Genomic DNA, 19,905 nt, shown 5'->3' with positions numbered 1-19,905 from the left:
CAGTCCTTACTGTCCCCCTTCCACCCCCTCCCTCTCTGTACCTTCTAACATCACCTTCTAATTTGGCCCCTTTGGTCCTTCTCACCATTAATTTCTTCCTCTGACCACCCTTAGAATTAACTGTGTTTACCACAGACTTTGGTGCCTTAAGCTCTGGCTCATGATGTTAAGTAAAATTCTTCCCCTAGTATTCAATCACCTCCAAGAATCCCCAACCTTAAGCCATCTTCTTTCATGGCTCCCCTACACCCTCATAGTTTCAACAAACCAGACAACAGGCTGGCCTTCGACAGTCATGTCTGCTCACCCTAGGGCCTTTGCTTACGCCGTTCTTTTTCTCTGGAACCCCTGACTCTGGTGTCACTAGGCCCTGCCCTCGATCCCAGCCTACTGGACTCCCACCTGTCCTTTCAGGCCCATCTGAAATGCTCTTTTCTCTATACAGTGTTTCTTTATTCTCAAAAACATATGTAAATTTTCAGTCTTTTAATCTTATATGACTATTTCGCTCACATTGTTTTAGCTTTGTTTGTTAAACTACAATGTTGTGAATAACATTAATACTTTCTGACTTATGCTGTCTAGAACTCATTCTCCTGATGTTTCATGGGTTTTGAGTCTTATTTCCTTAAGTTAAAAGTCCCTGGAGTGTAAAACATCTTGCCCAGTGTCTGGCATGGTAGACCAAAATACCAAATCATTTCATAAAGTATTATATGCCTTTGCCCTAAACATCACCCACAAACTCATAATTGTATGTCTCTCAAGTGGAATGCACTCAGTAAAACATATTCACAATCTCAAAGTCTGCAAGATAATTTGCAGCCACCCCTTCAGGTTTGTATACGTCCTGGGCATCACACAGCAGAGTTCAGGGAACTCATGAGAATGTTAGAAGACAGGATAATTAAGGCACATGCATTCGTTTTTAGGCACACTTGAATAAAAAAATACTCACAGCAAAGGCTAGATGGTCGGTGGCCAAACCAAAATCACCTATTTTGACATGGTCATCAGAATCCAAAAAAATGTTGACAGGCTTCAAATCTCGGTGAATCATTCCCTGATGGAAGAGAGTAAAGAAACCAACAATATTTTTTCCTAAGAACAGCTTTTATCATTCCTGTTTCCTTGTTTTAAAGGACAACCTAGTGATAAAAATCGGATGAGGCCGTCTTCTGCAGACCATGCTAGTCTAGGCTGTCTGGCCTCTGTAATGTCTCCCAACTGCCTTTGCCACCCTCTCCCAGTCAACCTGCTGGTGGTCCTGATCAGGTCTGATCCAAACGGTTCCCTTCGGCATCCCTCTGTCAGACTTTCAATGATCTTTCTCTCTGCTGCATCATGTCTCCCTGTTCTGGTCAGGGAGAAAAACACCATGTTCATTTCTTCCTCTATTTATAAACTGCTGCTGCTGCTGCTGCTGCTAAGTCACTTCAGTCGTGTCCGACTCTGTGCGACCCCATAGACCGCAGCCCACTAGGCTCCTCCGTCCCTGGGATTCTCCAGGCAAGAACACTGGAGTGGGTTGCCATTTCCTTCTCCAATGCATGAAAGTGGAAAGTGAAAGGGAAGTCGCTCACTCGTGTCCGACTCTTAGAGACCCCATGGACTGCAGCCCACCAGGCTCCTCCGTCCATGGGAGTTTTCAGGCAAGAGTACTGGAGTGGGTCTGTAAATTAGAGTCCTGGTCTTTTAGTATAAATATAGTACAGTATAAACATTTTAGGGTTAAAGAAACTTGAGGCACAGGGAAAAAAAAAACATATTTATGCTAATGCATTAGAGAATCTCATGTTTAAAACGTAAGCTGCGTTTCATCCTGAAGCTAGGTCCATTAGCATTTACATCATGATGACAATTTCTAGTTTTAAAGTGACATTTTATACACCTGGCAAGCTATGTTCTCAGTCTCCTCTCTGCTCTTGCTAGATGACTTTCTGGAAGGGCAGCACTGAGTCAGAATCACACACCTTGGCATGAATCAATCATACTCTCACTTTCTCTAAACCACTCAGGGAAGCCTCCTCACCTTCCATATTTGTTTGAATATTTCCACCTAACCCAGAGGCTGGCAGACTTTTTCTGTAAAGGGTCAGATAATAAATCTTTCAGGTTTTATGGGCCACACAGGCTCTGCTGCAACTACCTACTGTACAGCAGCAGCACAAGCACAGCCACAGGCATCACATAAGCTGTCGCGGCCAGGATGCAGCATAAAGTGACTAAGGGACACACGCTTGAACTTCACAGGATTTTCAGGTGTCATGAGATATTACCCTTCTTTCGATCTTTTTTACAACCACTTAAAACTGTAAAAGCTGTCCTTAGCTCACAGGATGAACACAAGTGGCGAGGGCTCCTGCGCCATAATTTGCTGACCCCTGTCCTATCCTTCAGTGTTTTCTCTGAACTGAGAGGTTTTATGCTATTTTCTTACCTTTTGGTATGTTCTATTTCCTGTAAAAATAGATTTATTTCAAAATACCCATAATTTTCCCACTATTTCAGTTTTTCTCAAGTTTCATATTTACTTTTGTTATAAATTTTATGTGAAGTATTTCAGATGTGAAATGGTGCCAAGCTTACTTTCTCATGGATATAAGCCAATCCATCCAGAATCTCTCGGAAAAGCCTCCAGAGCCTGACGGTGTCTCGATACAGTCCCTGGTCAATGGTGTCTCGTAAAGTGCTCTTCTCACAGTACTCCATCTATAGATAAGAACGAACCAGGCAGGATTTGATGACAGTTTCAGTCAAGGAGAACAATGGCAATTAGTGTAATCCTGTGTTTTAAAACATGTACCACAGATTTTAAGTACTTATAGGAAAGGCTTATCTTTTTTTAATTAAAAAAGAAACCAACAGTGTTAAAAAAAAAAAAAACTGGGGGGAAGAAGCATACTCTTAGCACTCCAACAAAATCATTCTTATTTTTCATATTATTGTTTATTAAAAAATAAAGACTTTAAAAGCCTTGTCACAAGTAATACGAAAACAGTTAGAATTATATAAAATTTTATTTAGTTTTACAAGATCATTTCCAAGCCCACATTTTCAAGAAGGGCTAATTAGTAATTCAATGATGTCACTAGCTTCTCTCATCTGTACATTAAATTAATGACAACGGCCTTCAAGTCTAGAGTAAAACTCTGTAAATATCCAAATATTCAAGAAAGGGCTCTATCTCATCCTGCTTGACTGTATTAATCTGTCAGAAAACAAGGCAATGTCATTTAAGTCCTAGATCAACATATAGCATTTGATTTATGAAACTAGACTGTATGTTTCAAACTAGCATCAAAGTTGAGATTTCTCATGAAGGATTTTTTTGTTGTTGCTTTTAAAGAGAGGAACATGTCATTTTAAAAGAGAGAAATACCCTCCCAGGCTCAGAATGATATCTACAAATTCTGACTTGTCTTCCAGAGGGCCTCTGCCTCCCACACCATGCTGGTACCTGCACTTCACACACCTCCCTTACACACTTTCGCTTCACTGTAACTCTTTAGAGAGTACCTGGAATGGAGAAGCTACTCAATAGTTAGCAGTTTGGGAAACAAACATTTTACCATGAGTGTGAGTGATTTATGTTAGGAAAAACCTAAAACCAGCTGCAACTTCTGTAAAGTAGCCACCTAACTAACCTCTTTTGAAACATTACACTGTCTGAGGGTTCCTTCTTTGGCATAGTACTGAATCTCACATTTAAAGATCTGCCTCTTGCAGATGTGATTGAAAACACTAATAATGACCCACAGTCCTGTTCTCTTGGGCCAGAGGCACGTTTTCCTCTTTGGTTTGTGGCTGTCCCTCTGCTGGCAGGCTCCCACTGTCCAGAATGTGGCCCTTGGGAGAGGGAGCAGGACAAAGCCTATAGGCTTACCTTTAGCAATGCCTCACTGGAGCTGGTTCTCCTATCCCTCAGGGGTTCCAGGACAAGCCACTTTCCTAAAGCCAGGCTGGTGTGTCTTCTGTGCACACGAGGATGTTACATGCCTCGTAACTTACTTGCCCAGATTTAACTTGTTAGACAAAATAGAATTTCTGTACGTGTGCAGTCAAGCGCCTGTGGCCTCGGGTATGGTTCTAATTACTTTACACACATTACTATGTTTATTCCTCACAAGTCATTAGTTCAGTTCAGTTCAGTCGCTCAGTTGTGTCTGACTCTTTGTGACCCCATGGACTGTAGCCCGCCAGGCTCCTCCGTCCATGGGATTCTCCAGGCAAGAATACTGGAGTGGGTTGCCATTTCCTTCTCCAGGGGAATCTTCCCAACCCAGGGATTGAACCCAGGTCTCCCGCACTGCAGGCAGACGCTTTAACCTCTGAGCTACCAGGGAAGCCAAATCATTAAGGTACCTGCTATTATTTAATTTATAAGTGATTAAATTAAATTACAGGTGATTAAATGTCCCAGCGTCCTGGGACACGGGATGCTGAAGAACTTTGCCTGAGCTCACATAGCTGTGACTGGTGGATCCAGGATGTGAACTTCCACAATCCAGGTGAGCTTAGAATTGGAAACCACTGCCTTATGCTGTCTGTTGCTCTGGTACCAGAGAGCTCGGGTTCAAGGCTGATGGAAAGGGCCTCCATTCTGCAATCCTCTCTGGCCAGTTCATCCCTGGCAGTGCTGCTGAGCCCTCTTCTGCTCGCTCTCTTACTCTCATCTCCCAAAACCTACTCACCAGCAACTGCTGGGAGTTGCTGAGTCACTGAGCTGTGTGCCAGGGCCTCACCTGGATGTAGAGGTAGTGCACAGCCTCGGTGGTTGCTGGTGGCTCACTTTCATGACAACTGTTCTTTCCATTGCAATCTTCATCCTAACACAAGAGGAACACGAGAGAGCTCAAAACGAGGCTGAAATGAAACAAGGTCATTACTGTCACCAAGTCGTCTATGCTCACCCTACCACATACCCGGCCATCATGCTGCCTTGGAGGGTAGGTCAGTGAGCAGAACAACCACTGTCCTTTTTGATGCTCACTGCACTTAACAGGCAACTTTGCCAATACCAGAATCTAACGCATAGTTTATAGGTCTGTTACTGTACAGGACAATGAAAGGGACAACAGGAAATAGGTATTAAAGGTGCACAATCCAAAGAAAGATTCGAAGTCAATTTCTTCTTACCACTGATATCTTCCTATGGGTAAGAAGGGGTAGAATGTATACAGGTTTATATTTTAAGGCTGCAGTTTTACTGGAATGTCACTTTTGATGGTAGGCTTACTTTGGAAACAGAAGATGAGAAATCCATCTTTAGCTAAAACAATTTAAATATGATCATGTTACCAAATGGGACACTGCCCTTGGCTATAGCACTAAAGAACCACCACCCAGCTGCCACTTAGGGTGACCAATCCCCCATACCACTTTTTCACACGGTTGTCCCCTACAGCTATTTTTCTAACTCATGTCCCTTCAAAAAAAAAAGTCTTTCTTCTTCTAAAAGACACAGTACTCTTTCCTACCCCCAAGTATGAAAAAATATTAGGTAGGATTTGACTGGTTCTGATTTGCATTTTTTTGTGTGGAAACATTTTTCAATGTTTTATTTATTAAAGGAAAAATAACCTGTTATGGAAACAATGAAGTTCTACTCTTTTTTTTTGTGGGGGGGAGTGGGTGGAGGTGGATCTTAGTTTCTTGACCAGGGATTGAATACGCCCCTCAGCAGTGAAAGCTCAGAGTCCTAACCACTGAATCACCAGGGAATTCTCCAAATTCTACTCTTGAATTATTTATTTATTCTAGGGATTATCTGTAGAAAATTGTTAATCTCTTAGAGGCCTCTACCCATCAATTAGAGTGCCCCATGGGATATCTCACTTACTTGAGCAAAGCCAGAATTGTAAATTTGGTGCCCCCGTAATAATTAAATGCATAACTAATACTAAAACCAAAGCAGTTAGCTTAGACTACTTATGCTGTTATTCCTTAAACTTCCTCAGGGGTTTAAGGGGGATTTTAATAGAAAAGAGAAGTACTTACAAAAAATGCTGGCTAATGCATTCAAACTTCATTCAGACCAATTTAACTGCTTATCTAAGAGAGTCTATGTGTAGACTTCCCTTTATCTACTGTGAATGCATCCTGCTTGTAACAATTTTTATTTTTGGTAATAAAGTCACTGTATCCAGTCCCCAGCTACAGAAGCTTTCTCTAGCAACTACTGACAGCTCTAGAGATCACAAAGCCTCACCCTGAACTCCAAGTCATCAGCACTGAGGGGCTCTGCTGGCCTGGGTGGAGGAAGACACAGAACTGAGTGGGGTCCAAGGCTTAAAGCAGTGTTTTCAAATCTTTCAGACCATGTTGTATTTTATGATACCATAAGAGACAAGTTCTGTGAACAGTTTACTTTTAGTAGTGTTATGCATTTTGCATTCTATACTCCTCTTATAGCACTGAAAATAAAATGAACCTGGTTGTAATCCTTGAAACTGATTTTATAACCTGTTACAGGATCATGACCTACAGTGCTAAAACACTGTTCTAGAGGATGGTTTATGAGAGTAAATCATCAAGATTAACTGATGTGAGAGAGACCCACATAACTCCACAATTAGGCTGTTTATTTCCCCAAATAATTTGCATTCAACCCTCATTCCCAACCACATAATGTTTCCCCAAGTCCTCTAGGAAATGGTTTTCACTAAAAGCAAAGCAAAACAAAAAACTCAGCATGTCAATTTATTCCCTTCTTCTAAAAGCAGGCATGTTTTATTTTGTGGATAAATTAAGACATATAAGTAATCACATGGGTAGCATATTTTAAATAATCGTGCTTTATAAATTGACAGTTTCTATATTTGCATGTCAGATTAAGGCTTTACTATTTTACTTGAGGTGTATAACGTCAAACATTTGCTATGTCCCCATCCCATGAAGAATAAAATAGTATCACTTCCATTTATATATTTACCTGATTCTGGCTTTTACTGTTCTCATCTTCATTGTCAAAGATGATATCACTGTCAGAATCTGAAGCAGGTCTTAAAAAGAGAATTAGAGAAAGACTAAAGAAACCAAATTCCCTGTTATATATAATTCAATAGCTAGAGGTCATAATAAACTGCATCCAATCAGATACAACGAAATAAAACCAGGAATGTAAATAACTAGGATGGATTCTGAGATGAATTAAAATTTATTTTAGGACCATTAATTATTGGTTCTGAATTGGAGAAGGAAATGGCAACCTACTCCAGTATTCTTGCCTGGAGAATCCCAGGGACAGAGGAGCCTAGTGGGCTGCTGTCTATGGGGTCACACAGAGTCAGACACGACTGGAGAGACTTTGCAGCAGCAGCAACCGTTTTTAGAACTGCAGTAGGCCCCATATCAAGACTCCAAATTAGTTCCTTTATTTCCAGAGTTAGAAGCTAAAAAGAATACTCTTAAAAATCCTATTAAATGTATTAACAAGAAGAATTGGAAGACGTTTCTACTTTTCCTTCTTTCAGGACTTGAGTTCTGGAGATCTCTTGAAGATAGCAGGTGGTATAAAAAAAATCTTAGGACTGAATTCGGTTCCTCTCTAAAATAAGTTCCATGTACATGTATCCCCACATGGTCTACAGGACTGTATTTCCCACCTAGTCCCCCTTCCCCTGCCTGGGCCTGGTAGGGACGCAGGATGCGCAGGGAGCTCTTACAGGAAGGACTGTGAGAAGACGCCCTGCTCCTCGTCGTCGTCCTCGTCGCTGCTGGAGTCTGGGCCGGCGGCGGGGAAGCGGGTGCTGGCCGAGCGCTCGCCGGACGTGCTCCATTCCACCGAGCTGCTGAGGATGGGCGGCGGCGCGGCCGCCTCCACACTGCCCGGGCCGTCCGGGTCGCTGTCGCCCGCTGGCTGGGCTAAGGCTTGCCCGTCCTGGGCCTGGGGCCCCGAGTTCGGGGGTGGAGTCGCCGGGCACGCCGGCCGCTCATGTCTCTCGATCCAGGCATTGTAGTAACGCACGATGTTCTCATGGTGGAGGCGCGACAGCAGCGTCACCTCGCCCTTGATCCTGCGGAAGTGCCTGCTGGCCGGGTTGATGGGGATGCGCTTCACCGCATAGCAGCAGCCGTCCAGCTTGTTCTGCACCTGCCGCGCGGAACGGAAGGAAGAGGGGTCCAGCAGGTCAGCCACTCGGAACCGCACATGGATTGGCATTCCTACTGCACCAGCCCGCCCCTCGCAAGGGGAACCCCTTAGCCAGAATCCACAGCTACAGTCGAGGACCACACATCTGAAGCTCTTAGGCTGAACAAAGTAGTGACTGCCAAAAACTTAGAAAACATCTCACCCCAAGCTAGATATATTTAGCTTGCTAGGAGACTCTGAGGAAAAACATAGTATCCATTTTACCGTATTAGCCATTTTTTGGCGGGGGAAGGGGCTGGCGCACACCATGGCAGGCAGGATTCATGGCACAGGGGATGGAATACATACTCCCTGCAGTAGAAGCATGGAGTCCTAACCACTGGACTACTCGGGAATTCATAATCTTCATTTTAATTTATTCACAATTACATCCCTGCCTTGCCAATATCACATCTGCTATCTACATTTCCAAATAAGCCTTGTTGCTTTTCCAACTTTGTTTTTAAAAAACTATTTTATAAACTCAGTATAAAGTTTTAGAAGTTGATTTTGGTTTCTTTCCAATATTTTTTTTTACACTTAAAGTCACTAAAAACAAAGTAAACTCCAATAGTTTTAACAGACCTGCATGCAAATTCTAAACATCAGCTTATAAAGAATTTGGGCAAATGACAATTGCCTTGAAACTCATTTTTTTAAACTATAAAATGGAACTTATACCACTGTCCTTACCTCAAAGGTAACTGAAGATTAAATGAAGTGATGTGAGTGAAGCGCCTGTATCAAGGCCTCACAGAGAAAAGTGTTCAGTAAATATTAATAAAAGTAACTGGCAATAACACATTTACTGCCCATTGATTTTTATTACTAGATTGAAGATTTACAATTGATGTTATGTAGGGACTAGAACAATACAATTAAGAATAAAAGAAAAATACAAGAAAACATTTCAAAGGCAAATCTCCATATATTACATACAGGCATCCTTATTCTGGGCAGTTTCACTATGCAATTGAATTGACTGAAGAATTTTATTCAAAATTTTGTTTCTGAACATTCCAATCCCAACCATGCAGGTCAACTAAAGTGATAAAAACTAACAACTTGCCCATAGCAGAAGGAAAAACTAGTTGGTTACAAAAGATAGCATCATTCTCTTGCTTGGCTCATGGGCTTCAATTTTCTATACCAAAACTACTTTTAGGAATGAGAAAGGAACACTATAAAAATGAGTTTCAGATGATCTTTTTTGGGGGTATGAAAACAGTGGTACAAAAGATGTTTTTTAGTAAAATAGGTCAGTCTGAATGCTGGTTGATATCTCTTAGTGATGCATGTAACCTCAGGCAAATGAAATAGCTTCTCTGAGCCTCAGTTCCCTCATCTGGGAAATGGGATAATATCTATTCTGTAAGAACATCACAAGATTAAAAGACAAGGTTTGTGAGCCACCTACCACAAGCCTCACGTAGGGAATGTGCACTCCAAAAATGACAGCCCTTTTACTGCCATGTTAATAGACAGGAGGATGGTGGGAAGTTTTGGCACTTTCAACCTTATGTCTCAGTATATATCACACATACCACCTATGTAACCAAGCAGGGCTCCATAGGACCTTCCCGGGATAAATCAGCCACGATGTGCCCAGCCTGCCTCTTGTTTGTAGAAAAGCTTTAGTCTCCCAGGTCTCTCCTGAGTCACAAAAGGCTGCTCAATAATGACTGAAAGAATGTGAACGCAGAATGACCAAAAAATAGTAGTTGGGCCAGGGGAAGTGGAACGATTTAAAAAGTGAATCAACCATAGAGCAGTCACAGAATCTTTAGTTCTTTCCTGAAGGACATAGATAACAGTGTCTGAAGCACATTCTTGAATTGTTTTACAGATAATAAAACCCCCACCAGATGGAAGAAACTAAATGCATGATAAGCATGAGCATGTCGCCCCCCAGACCAGGTGGAGTCCAAGGACTTCAGATGTTAAGTCCTGTGACACCACCCTGTTACCATGTCAATCAGAGACCTGTCCATGAACTGATCACTCACCCTACTGTTCTTTCACCTTGCCAATAGAAAGCTGCTTCCCTGGAATCCATCGAGAAGTTTGGGTCTCTTGGGCATTAGCTACCTTTACTCTTTGCTCGGCGCCTGCACTTTTCCTCACTAAATCCTGGTGTTAGTAGATTGGCTCTACTGAGAGTGGGTGAGTTGACCCAAGTTTGGTCTGGTAACACTGTGAGTCACTGGCTGTGGTGTGGGGCCCGGTACACTGGAACTCTTAGGAATTCATTTATTAAAATGCAGAGGTGCATGAACAGTAATGGCTCCAATTGCTAATGAAATTCTAGACTTCCGAGCAGAAAGCCCTACCTTAACCTGAAAATAGGGATGGGGTGTGAGGGCTGTGAGGTTCTCATAGTGAGAAACCATAGGAAAAACACGGGGCTTAAATTACTAAAATGTTTTTGTTATATGAGTTTACTAATCACTCCAGAAGGTAGTGAAGGATAGGAAAGCCTGGCGTGCTACAGTCCATGGGGCTGCAAAGAGTCGGACACAATTTACCAACTGAACAACAACAACAATAATCATTTTTAAGTACTTATAAGGAAATGAAGTTTGATCATGTTTTGCATTGAAGTATCTAAATATTAAGAAGTTAAAGAAGCAGATCAAAATTATGATGTGAGTTAAAAGGGTAATATATATTTCAATCATCCACTCCTCTTAAAAATAACTGTGATTACCTGATCAGAATAAATCTGCCCAAAGCAGATTTATTTAGTCATCTAATATCTATACTTTCAAGAAAAAAGTTGAAAATTTTCCATGATATTATGACTTTGTTTTTTGGAAAACTTGCTGAAGTTTGTCTTTCTGTCCCTGATTACTACAGAAAAACTCGTTTGCTTCTTTTTTCAGTGTAAAAGGCCTTCCACAGTGAGACAGGCAAAGCTTCTTAATAATACTCTCAGAATCCTAAACAGACATCTGCTCTACTGATGGTGGGCTACCTTCTTATGGGTAAGATGACGTATTTCTCATATGGATTTGATAACAGTAATCTGGGTCTGTTAAATTCTAACAAAATAGCTAAATTACACAAAAAAGAATCGAAATCTCTCTCTAAAGGGGAAGCTGATAATAAAAGTTGCCCAAATAGCCTGGAATGAGGAAGGCAAGACCTAAGAGCAGCATACCTTAATAACCTATCACTAGTTTTCCATCTCGGTAAGAGCTGGAAAATAAAAGCCATCAAGACCATCTGGGCCATTTCCCAGTTTGAATTCCATCTCAGTTCTAACCTTGTAACTCTCTTAGCTACAGCGACTCTAAAAGCAAATGGGAGAAAAAGAGAACAATCTTCTTTCTGAAGCAAAGCACACAACAACATTCTTCACGCAGATGTCTTGATTCCACTTGAGGGGCTGTTACAATTATCTATTTATCATGTTAATGCACTGCATCGAGCAAGGGAAGAGGAACGATGCATTCTTAATGTGTCTAGTGTAACTTTAAATAAAGCCTTTAACTACATTAAGGGGAAGATGATCATTGTTTCAAATAGTTGTATTCACTTTCCTCCCTACCCTCAAAATAGAAATCCTTACCTCTACAGAGATGGATCAGGGAAAGGGCTCTAAAAGGGGCTGGGGACAACTCTATATCACACCTTGATGACGGCTCCAAAAGCTCCTTTGCCGAGAAGCTGTAATTCTTCAAACTCAATGAAATAGCGGGAAAACTGTCTCTGGGTCTCACTGAAGAATGCAGCACTGGGTAGCTGGTTGCTAGGAATGACAGTCTCCACATAATCTTGTCCTCCAGAATCTGAGATAAAACAAGAGAGGCAACGAAAATAGAGGAAGAGCTGCAATATCCAACCACGATGCAAGCATGGGGGGAAGGGGCCCCGGCCGAGGAGCTTTTAAAAGTACCTCTTACCTGGCTGACCCTTTAGTACTTTCCTCACCTCGTATTCCTTAAAGTAGGTAGAAATATTTAATTAGCCCAAGTCTACAGGGAGGGGTAACTGAGGGTAAAGAAATGACCGAGCAACAGAGCCAGGAGTCAAACCCAGGTGTCTTGATCATCCCAGTCTCCACTGAGGCTCTTTCATCTGCTACTCGAGTAACAGCAGGGAAATCTAGTTCCACGGCAGTGAGGCTGACATGATAAGGGAGAATCCACATGAAGAGGCTGTGCTGCCAGACATTCCATCAGAGGGGATGTGAAAAACCAGGATGGCCAAATACCTCCATGTACACAAGACACAACCAATGAATGGATCTACGTATAACTCAGCATAAAATAGATAAAATAAATGATCCATGCAGTCCTTTCCAGTCTTAGGTTTATGTAGCCTTTCAAAATAATTTATGTTAAATAGGCTATCAGAAAAGAATGGTAACAGACTCACCTTCGGGACTTTGTTCCAGTAAAGGTATTTTAGACTGAGGATTTATAAAGCTGTGTTTTAACAACTGCTGAGGACTCCATCTTTCCTTGTCATCTAAGCAGACACACCTCAATGAGAGGGAAAAAAGAATCTCAGCAATGCACAAAATAAATGCTAAATAAAGTAATCCAAGGCTTTTAATTATGGGTGTATCTTTCAAAGATACACATTAGAGAAATCACATTACTTGCAGACCAAAATGTGTCCCTAAGTGAATTTAATTTAATAAACATTCTTGCAGGATTTATATGCTAAGCACCAGGCTGCATAAGTGGGAGAATAAAAAAAAGTAGTCTCTAGAGGCCAGGAGACTGACTGATTTTTTAATATTTTTAAAAGTCTAGGATAAGATAGCACAAGTAGGTTATGAACTTTCACTCCCACTAATAGCTTAATGACCTGCCATGCTACACTAAGCCTTTCTGGGGACCAGTCATAAGAGTTCCCAAAGGAAAAGCAAATCAGACGCTAGCTGATGCAGGCTTGGGGCCCAATATGACAAACTTCAGATGCGGCCCATTCATCACAGTTTGAAGTATGCTGGTAACAATTAAGAACAACTTTTCAAAAGTCCCACACTCTATCACCTGTGTATGTGCCCAGTCACTTCAGTTGTGGCTGACTCTTTTCGATCCTATTGACTCTAGCCCGCCAGGCTCCCCTGTCCATGGGATTCTCCAGGCAAGAATGCTGGAGTGAGTGGCCCTCCTCCAGGGGATCTTCCCTACACTGTGTCTCCTATGTCTCACATTGCAGGCAGATTCTTTACCTACTGAGCCACCTGGGAAGCCCATATAACCACCTGGTTTCTTTTAATTATCATTCCTTGAGCCTTTCTGTTTAATGTTTAATGTTCTAACAAACAATTTGTTTAATAATGAAAACAAACCATACCTTTAAGCCAGTGTTTTTCAAAGTGGGGCCCCTCGAACAGCAGTGTCAGTATCACCTGGGAAATTTGTTAGAACTACACATTTTCTATCCCAGTCCTAGTAAACCAGCAACTACAGGGGGTTGGGCTGTAATCTGTGCTTTAACAAGCTCTCCAGGTGGATTCAATCCAAGAGAAAGTCTGAGAATCACTGTTCTAACTAATCCAATAAGCTGCTTGGCTTTCATAACAATGACCCAAGTAGCACTGCTTGGTAGCACGTGGCCCTAATTATAAAAAGGTATTTAAAACAATCAATCATCATTGTGAATTATGGACTTAAATCTACACATATGAAGTGGTGACAGCAACTACTATAAAAGGTAATATTTAGTTTTCTCATGGCACAGTACTGAAAAGTACAGCACTCCTAATTTCATTCTTGAGAGGGAAGAAAAGATTGCAATAAAAGCATGTAAAAGATACTGTATTGTCCCCTAAATTAAAAATTAACTTTTAATTACATCATTAACATGTGAATACTTTCTCCTTGCAAATATTAAAAATTACTGATAAGGATAAAGTCTTGGACAACCATTCAAACAAAAGATATAGTTTTAATTTGTGAACAGAGTTTAAAAAAATGACATCATCCTGTACATATTTTTCATCAACTGCTTTCTTCATTTGATTACATAAAAGATTTTGCACCCGATTTTACTGAGGCGAGGGTGTATCCCCACACCAAGAAGCAATTTCCCAATACCAGTTGGGTGTCACACAGCTCAACTCAATTCTGACACTATCTACCTGGAGAGAGCATCAGATCCCAGGGGTTAGGGGCTCAGTCTAATGAGACTTCCCTCCCTACCCTGACTTGAGACACCGGTAACAAGTCCATGTTGTCACCTGTGCTTCTGACCAATGGGCTACCAATGGAATGGAGATTCCAATGACCTCCTCCTTGGGTTCAACTAACTTGCTAGAGCAGCTCACAGAACTCAGAAACATTTTAGTTACTAGTTTATCAGCTTAACGTAAAAGGCTATATATAACTCAGGAACAGTCAGCTGGAAGAGATGCAGAGGGCAAGGGGCTTGGAACTTCTTGCCCTCCCTGGGCCACCACCCACCCATCACCTCTGTGTGTTCACCAGCCTGGAAGCTCTCTGAATCCTGTCTTTTTGGTTTTTAACGAAGGCATCACTACGTAGCCATGAACAATTAAATCACTGGCCATTGGTGATCCATTCAACCTCTAGCCCCTCCCCTCTCCACAGAGGCTGGGGGTAGGACTGAAACTTTCAAACCCTAAATCAAGTGGTTGGTTCTCCTGGCAACCAGTCCCCATCCTTAGGTGCTTTCCATCCTTAGGTGTCTTGTTATGTTATTTGCTATTATCCCTGTCTTTTGGAGGAAAAGACTCAGAGTAGGGAGTTCAAGTCACTCAACCAGTGAGGGATAAAAGTAGAATATGAACTGAGCTGTCTGGCTTTGACTCTGGGCTCTATCCTATCACAGAGATTGATGTGAAACAAAACCTTTCTTCAAAGGGTGTTCACCAATAAGTAAAAATGTAACTACAAATGAAATGCTTCTACGCTTGTCTGGGAATGGTTTTTTGTTGTTAACTGGGGTTAGACAGCAAACGTAGTAAAACAATACTGTACGTCTGCTTCTTAAATAAGAGGTCTATCAAACCACTCTAGGAAGACAGAGAAATATATGACTCAATCTAAAGGACAACCATATTATTAACAGAGTAAGAAATGGTGCTGATCTCAAGTTCAAAACTGACAGCATAGAACTGTTCTCTAAGAGGAGAACCATGAAGGTTTTGGCTACTGAGTCCTTCATTTTACTATTAAATATGAAAGATATGTTCTACTTAAACTTCCCAGTGTTGTTTGTTTATATTACTGCTAAGTCACTTCAGTCGTGTCCGACTCTGTGCGACCCCAGAGATGGCAGCCCACCAGGCTCCCCGTCCCTGGGATTCTCCAGGCAAGAACACTGGAGTGGGTTGTCATTTCCTTCTCCAATGCATGAAAGTGAAAAGTGAAAGTGAAGTCGCTCAGTCGTGTCCGACCCTCAGCGACCCCATGGACTGCAGCCTTCCAGGCTCCTCTGTCCATGGGATTTTCCAGGCAAGAGTACTGGAGTGGGGTGCCATTGCCTTCTCCAGTTTATATTATGAACCTTTACTAAATTATTCTTGACCAAGGAGGAAGGGCAGAAAGCTAAAGGTGACATTCTGAAGGAGGAAATGAATCTTTACATCAGTGGTTCTATCCCCATTTGCCCTCTGATGTCATTTTAGTCAACTTCATCATCAGGGTGCTTTTATAAATAGTTTAAAAAAGTTCTGCTGCATTAAAGAGAAATCATAAAAGGTTTCTTTAGAAATTTTAGATGTTTATATACTTTGAGAGGACACAGCATCAAGAATCGTTAGCCCCTTTCTACAACTTTGCATATTGCATCTCTTCTATTTATTTATTTCTTAATTAAATTATAAGTGATTTACAATGTTGTGCCAATCTCAGCTATATAGCAAAGTAATTCAGTTTCACACACACATACATCTTTTTAAAAAATATTCTTTTCCACTATGGTTTATCCTAGGAGATTAGATCTTGTTCCCTGTGCTACACAGTAGGACTTTGGTTTTATCCATTCTATACATAATAGTTTGCATCTGCCAACCCCAAACTCCCACTCCATCCCTGACCCTGGCTATCACAGTCTGATCTCTGTGTTTGTGAGGCCCATCTACTTCTACTTAATGGTATACACAAACTATCTATTTAAACATAAGTGCAGCGACTTTCACTTCTGTAATGGGTAAGAACAACCGAGTGACAAGAAATAGTAATATTATGGATCAGGCCAAATGGCAGCTGGAATAGATGGGAACAGAAGAAACATAAAGCGTAAAAGAAATGTAGGGAGTGATGAAGTGAGTAAAAGTGAATGGTTGGGGGAAAAAAAAGGTGGGAAATACGACAGTGTCAGAAAGGGAAGAAACCAGTCCAGGTTCACTTCTGCAGGACCAGGGGGATGTCTAGAAAAATGCGGACTAAGGGATCTTATTTTGTAGAGAAACTGAGAGAACCAAGGTGTAGCTTAGACAGAGGCAGGGCAAAATAAGGAATCACTGAATTGAAGGACCTGGGCAAAGACTTTTGGCCAGAGGAAAACCTCAGTAAGGACTATCTCAAAGTAAGATAAAACAGACAAATTAGAGGTATGGTTTTAAAAGATACAAACTACTATACATAAAACAGATAGGCAACAGATTTGCAACAGATAAACAAAACAGATAATGAACAAGGACATACTGTATACCACAGGGGATTATAGCCATTATCTTGGAATAACCTACCATGGAGTATAATCTGCAAACATCCTGAATTACTCTGCTGTAGATCTGAAACTGGGCTTCCCTTGTGGCTCAGTTGGTAAAGAATCCGCCTTGCAGTGTTGGAGATCTGGGTTTGATTCCTGGGTCGGGAAGATCTGCTGCAGAAGGGATAGGCTACCCACTCCAGTATTCTTGAGCTTCCCTGGTGGCTCAGCTGGTAAAGAATCTGCCTACAATACAGGAGACCTGGGCTCGATCCCTGGGTTTGGAAGATCCCCTGGAAAAGGGAAAGGGTACCCACTCCAGTATTCTGGCCTGGAGAATTCCATGGACTGTATAGTCCGTGGGGTCACAAAGAGTCAGACACAACTGAGTGATTTTCACTCACCATACCTGAAATTAACACAACATTGTAAATCAACTATATCTTAATTAAAAAAAACAAAAACACTTGGCTCTGTAATTAAATCTGTAACTGTAATTTACAGATGTTGAGACTCCTCTGACTAGGGCAAGGAAGTCATTTGCTTTCTATAACTTGGCTGAATGGGACACTGCTAATGAAGAAGAATGGTTAAGAAAAACCAGGGGCAGAATCGTACTCCTAAAGCTGTTTTCTAAATGGGAGGTGTCATCTTTGACCCCTTAGGAACCAGCAGTGAAAGTGGCCTTTACCATTTGGAATACCTGGGGCATTTTTCCCCCTAGCAGCAGTCCCTACTGATTTCTTAGCGTATACTAGGCAGTCCCCAAAAAGTAGTTTGAAAGTCTATTATTAAGCCCAAGTGAATTTAGAAGAATGTAGGAGTTATGAGAACAATAAACCTAAGTAAGAAAATAGAACATATGTGGCTGGGAAAGGACTGGGAGAACAAAGAAGTAAGTCGAAACCTGTTCTTCACTTTTCAGATTATACACATGACTGAGATGTTAAGCACATTCAAGCACAATCAAAAGTAAAGGAGTAAAATGCAGATAGAGAAAAATCTCCATGACACTCACTTCTTTAGAAAATCTTGAAAATCGGCTGGTAAGTCACTAGGGATGGTCACGGGATACTCTTCACACTCTTGTCCTTGGCTGAGGGAGAGCAGCAGAAGGCCGAGACGCCAAATATCCCCTTTCTTCCCGGTTTTATAAGGTAGGGCGCTGTCACTGAAACGAACCCGGGTCTGCTCAAACACGTCCTCCTTGCAAATGTCTGCCAGGCGCTTAGAAATGCTGTAGTCCGTAATCTTGACGGTGCCCTCTGCATCCACCAGGACATTCAGTGCGCTCAGAACCTTGTGCACCACGGAATTGCTGTGCAAGTAATCAAGGCCTGACAAGAGCTGAGCTGCATACTTGCGAAGCTGATGTACCGGGATGGGGCCTGAGTGGCCCAGGTGGGCTGCGAGGGAGATCCCATTAGTGTGCTCCACTAAAATATCCACCACGATGGAGTCGTCTTGCTCTTTGAGGTTCATCGCAAAGTAGCGTACTATGTTTGGATGGCTCAGTTTCACCAGTGAGCTGAATTCTGTTTCTGCCCCTTGAATCTGGAATGGAAAAAAGAAACCAATAATATGATGATAGCTGAGTTGGTCAGCATTTACTAGTGTTTCACCACAAAAGTGAAATATTTGAATAGAAAATGTACTTTCGACAGCAAGGAGAAGGAACATGCCCTGAACTGAGTCCTCCCCAAACCACATGGTCAACTTACTAGTTCTTAAAGATGGACACGTTTCAAAAGCAGCTTCTTTTGCAATATGGCCACCAGAAAAAAGAAACAATTTTAAAATAAGTTTTTCTGATTATAAAGATTCACTCTCAAAATTTTAATAGGTACTAATACAAAAGAAAAATCCCACAATTTATCTTTATGGTCACCACTCAAAGACAACTGTTATGACTTTAGTGTATTTACGTTCAGTTTTTCTTTTGTAATAAATACACATACATTTCCAAACACGATGCTTCACCTACTGTTTTATAACCTCTTTATTTATTATGTACCACTGCAATATTAAATGTTCTCCTTAAGCTAAGTATTATGAATCAATTATACAATTCTCCAGTCCCCTAAAATGCAGTTGTGAATATTTCAAGAGACTGAGAAAATGCAAATGATTGCAAATAGCACAGTTATGAAGTACTCTTTAGTTCCTGTTGGAGAGAGAGCTATTAATGGAATAATAAGAGCTAAGACAGGAGGTTGAGAAGCAGCTGCAAGAGTTTGGACCACGCTCTGAAAGTTCTGAAAGAGGCAGCAGGGTCTGGGAACACTTATGATCCTCCACCATCCCCTCTGGTTGAACAGATCTCATTGCGTTCTGGGTCTTTTTTGCTGGCCAGTCAAATGCTGAGTTACTTTGTTTTATCATCGCCTTAAACTCCAGGTTAGTCCTTTTGCTCAGTGAGCCATCTTGGATACCTACCTGCTTTTTGCACTTATCAATCTTCTCTTTTTCTTGACTGGTAAGGAATGGACCCATTTTTTTGTGCCATTGAAGGACCCACTCATGCAACAAGACAAAGCTGCCAGTAGCTGTTTCCAAAGCATTGTAAACTAATTTTCCAAGCTGCTCATCACTGCCTGCATATTGAAAGGAAATATAATTAAGTATCACTGGTACATTTTCTGTGGGCATAAAAAAAAACACAGGGAGCAGTCATTTGTTCAACAATGGATACCATGTACTATGAAAAATGTAATTTCATGTAATACATGCTCTTTTGTAACCAATTTTTGGTGTTTTAACAATATACTCTGAACTTTAAAATATTAAATTTTACAAAGGGACAATACTCAACAGTGAGATCTTAGTATCAGATCAATGTTTTCTTCCACTAGCTGGTATTTATAATGCTATTTTCATAACGACCTCTGACAACTGTGCCTACTGGTGTGGTAGTGTAACCTTCATATAGCTAAATACCAACTAACATTGATAGAAGGAGTTTGGAACCAGGAACGCTCCATCAATGAAGATTAGTGTGCATAGTGAGAACAGGTTTTAGTACCTCAGAAATTTGAAAACATCAATGATCTTTTAAACACAAAATCTGAATATGCTCAGTAAATACAAAGTGGCCAATGGCTTTGAAGGAAGGAACAAGTCATGACAGTTTAAAT

The 19,905-nt window shown here is 41.3% G+C and overlaps 1 protein-coding gene across 3 annotated transcripts in view; it reads right to left on the bottom strand.

Annotated features, from left to right (window-relative positions):
• The window catches only part of EIF2AK4 (eukaryotic translation initiation factor 2 alpha kinase 4), a 97,296-nt gene that overhangs the window by 44,297 nt on the left and 33,094 nt on the right, over positions 1-19,905 (bottom strand). For all 3 annotated transcript variants that reach the window (XM_061430729.1, XM_061430727.1, XM_061430728.1), the window contains exons 8-16: positions 19,208-19,365; positions 17,790-18,325; positions 12,515-12,621; positions 11,768-11,925; positions 7,668-8,095; positions 6,935-7,004; positions 4,746-4,829; positions 2,590-2,712; positions 959-1,063 (exon numbers count right to left, since the gene is read on the bottom strand). In XM_061430729.1, coding sequence (XP_061286713.1) covers positions 959-1,063; positions 2,590-2,712; positions 4,746-4,829; positions 6,935-7,004; positions 7,668-8,095; positions 11,768-11,925; positions 12,515-12,621; positions 17,790-18,325; positions 19,208-19,365 — 1,769 coding nt within the window. The remainder of the gene's footprint in view (positions 1-958; positions 1,064-2,589; positions 2,713-4,745; positions 4,830-6,934; positions 7,005-7,667; positions 8,096-11,767; positions 11,926-12,514; positions 12,622-17,789; positions 18,326-19,207; positions 19,366-19,905) is intronic.

This window comes from Bos javanicus, chromosome 10, assembly GCF_032452875.1.
Source record: "Bos javanicus breed banteng chromosome 10, ARS-OSU_banteng_1.0, whole genome shotgun sequence".
NCBI lineage: Eukaryota > Metazoa > Chordata > Mammalia > Artiodactyla > Bovidae > Bos > Bos javanicus.
Note: the sequence above shows the minus strand (reverse complement) of the source record. Positions and strands in the feature narration are given on the sequence as shown.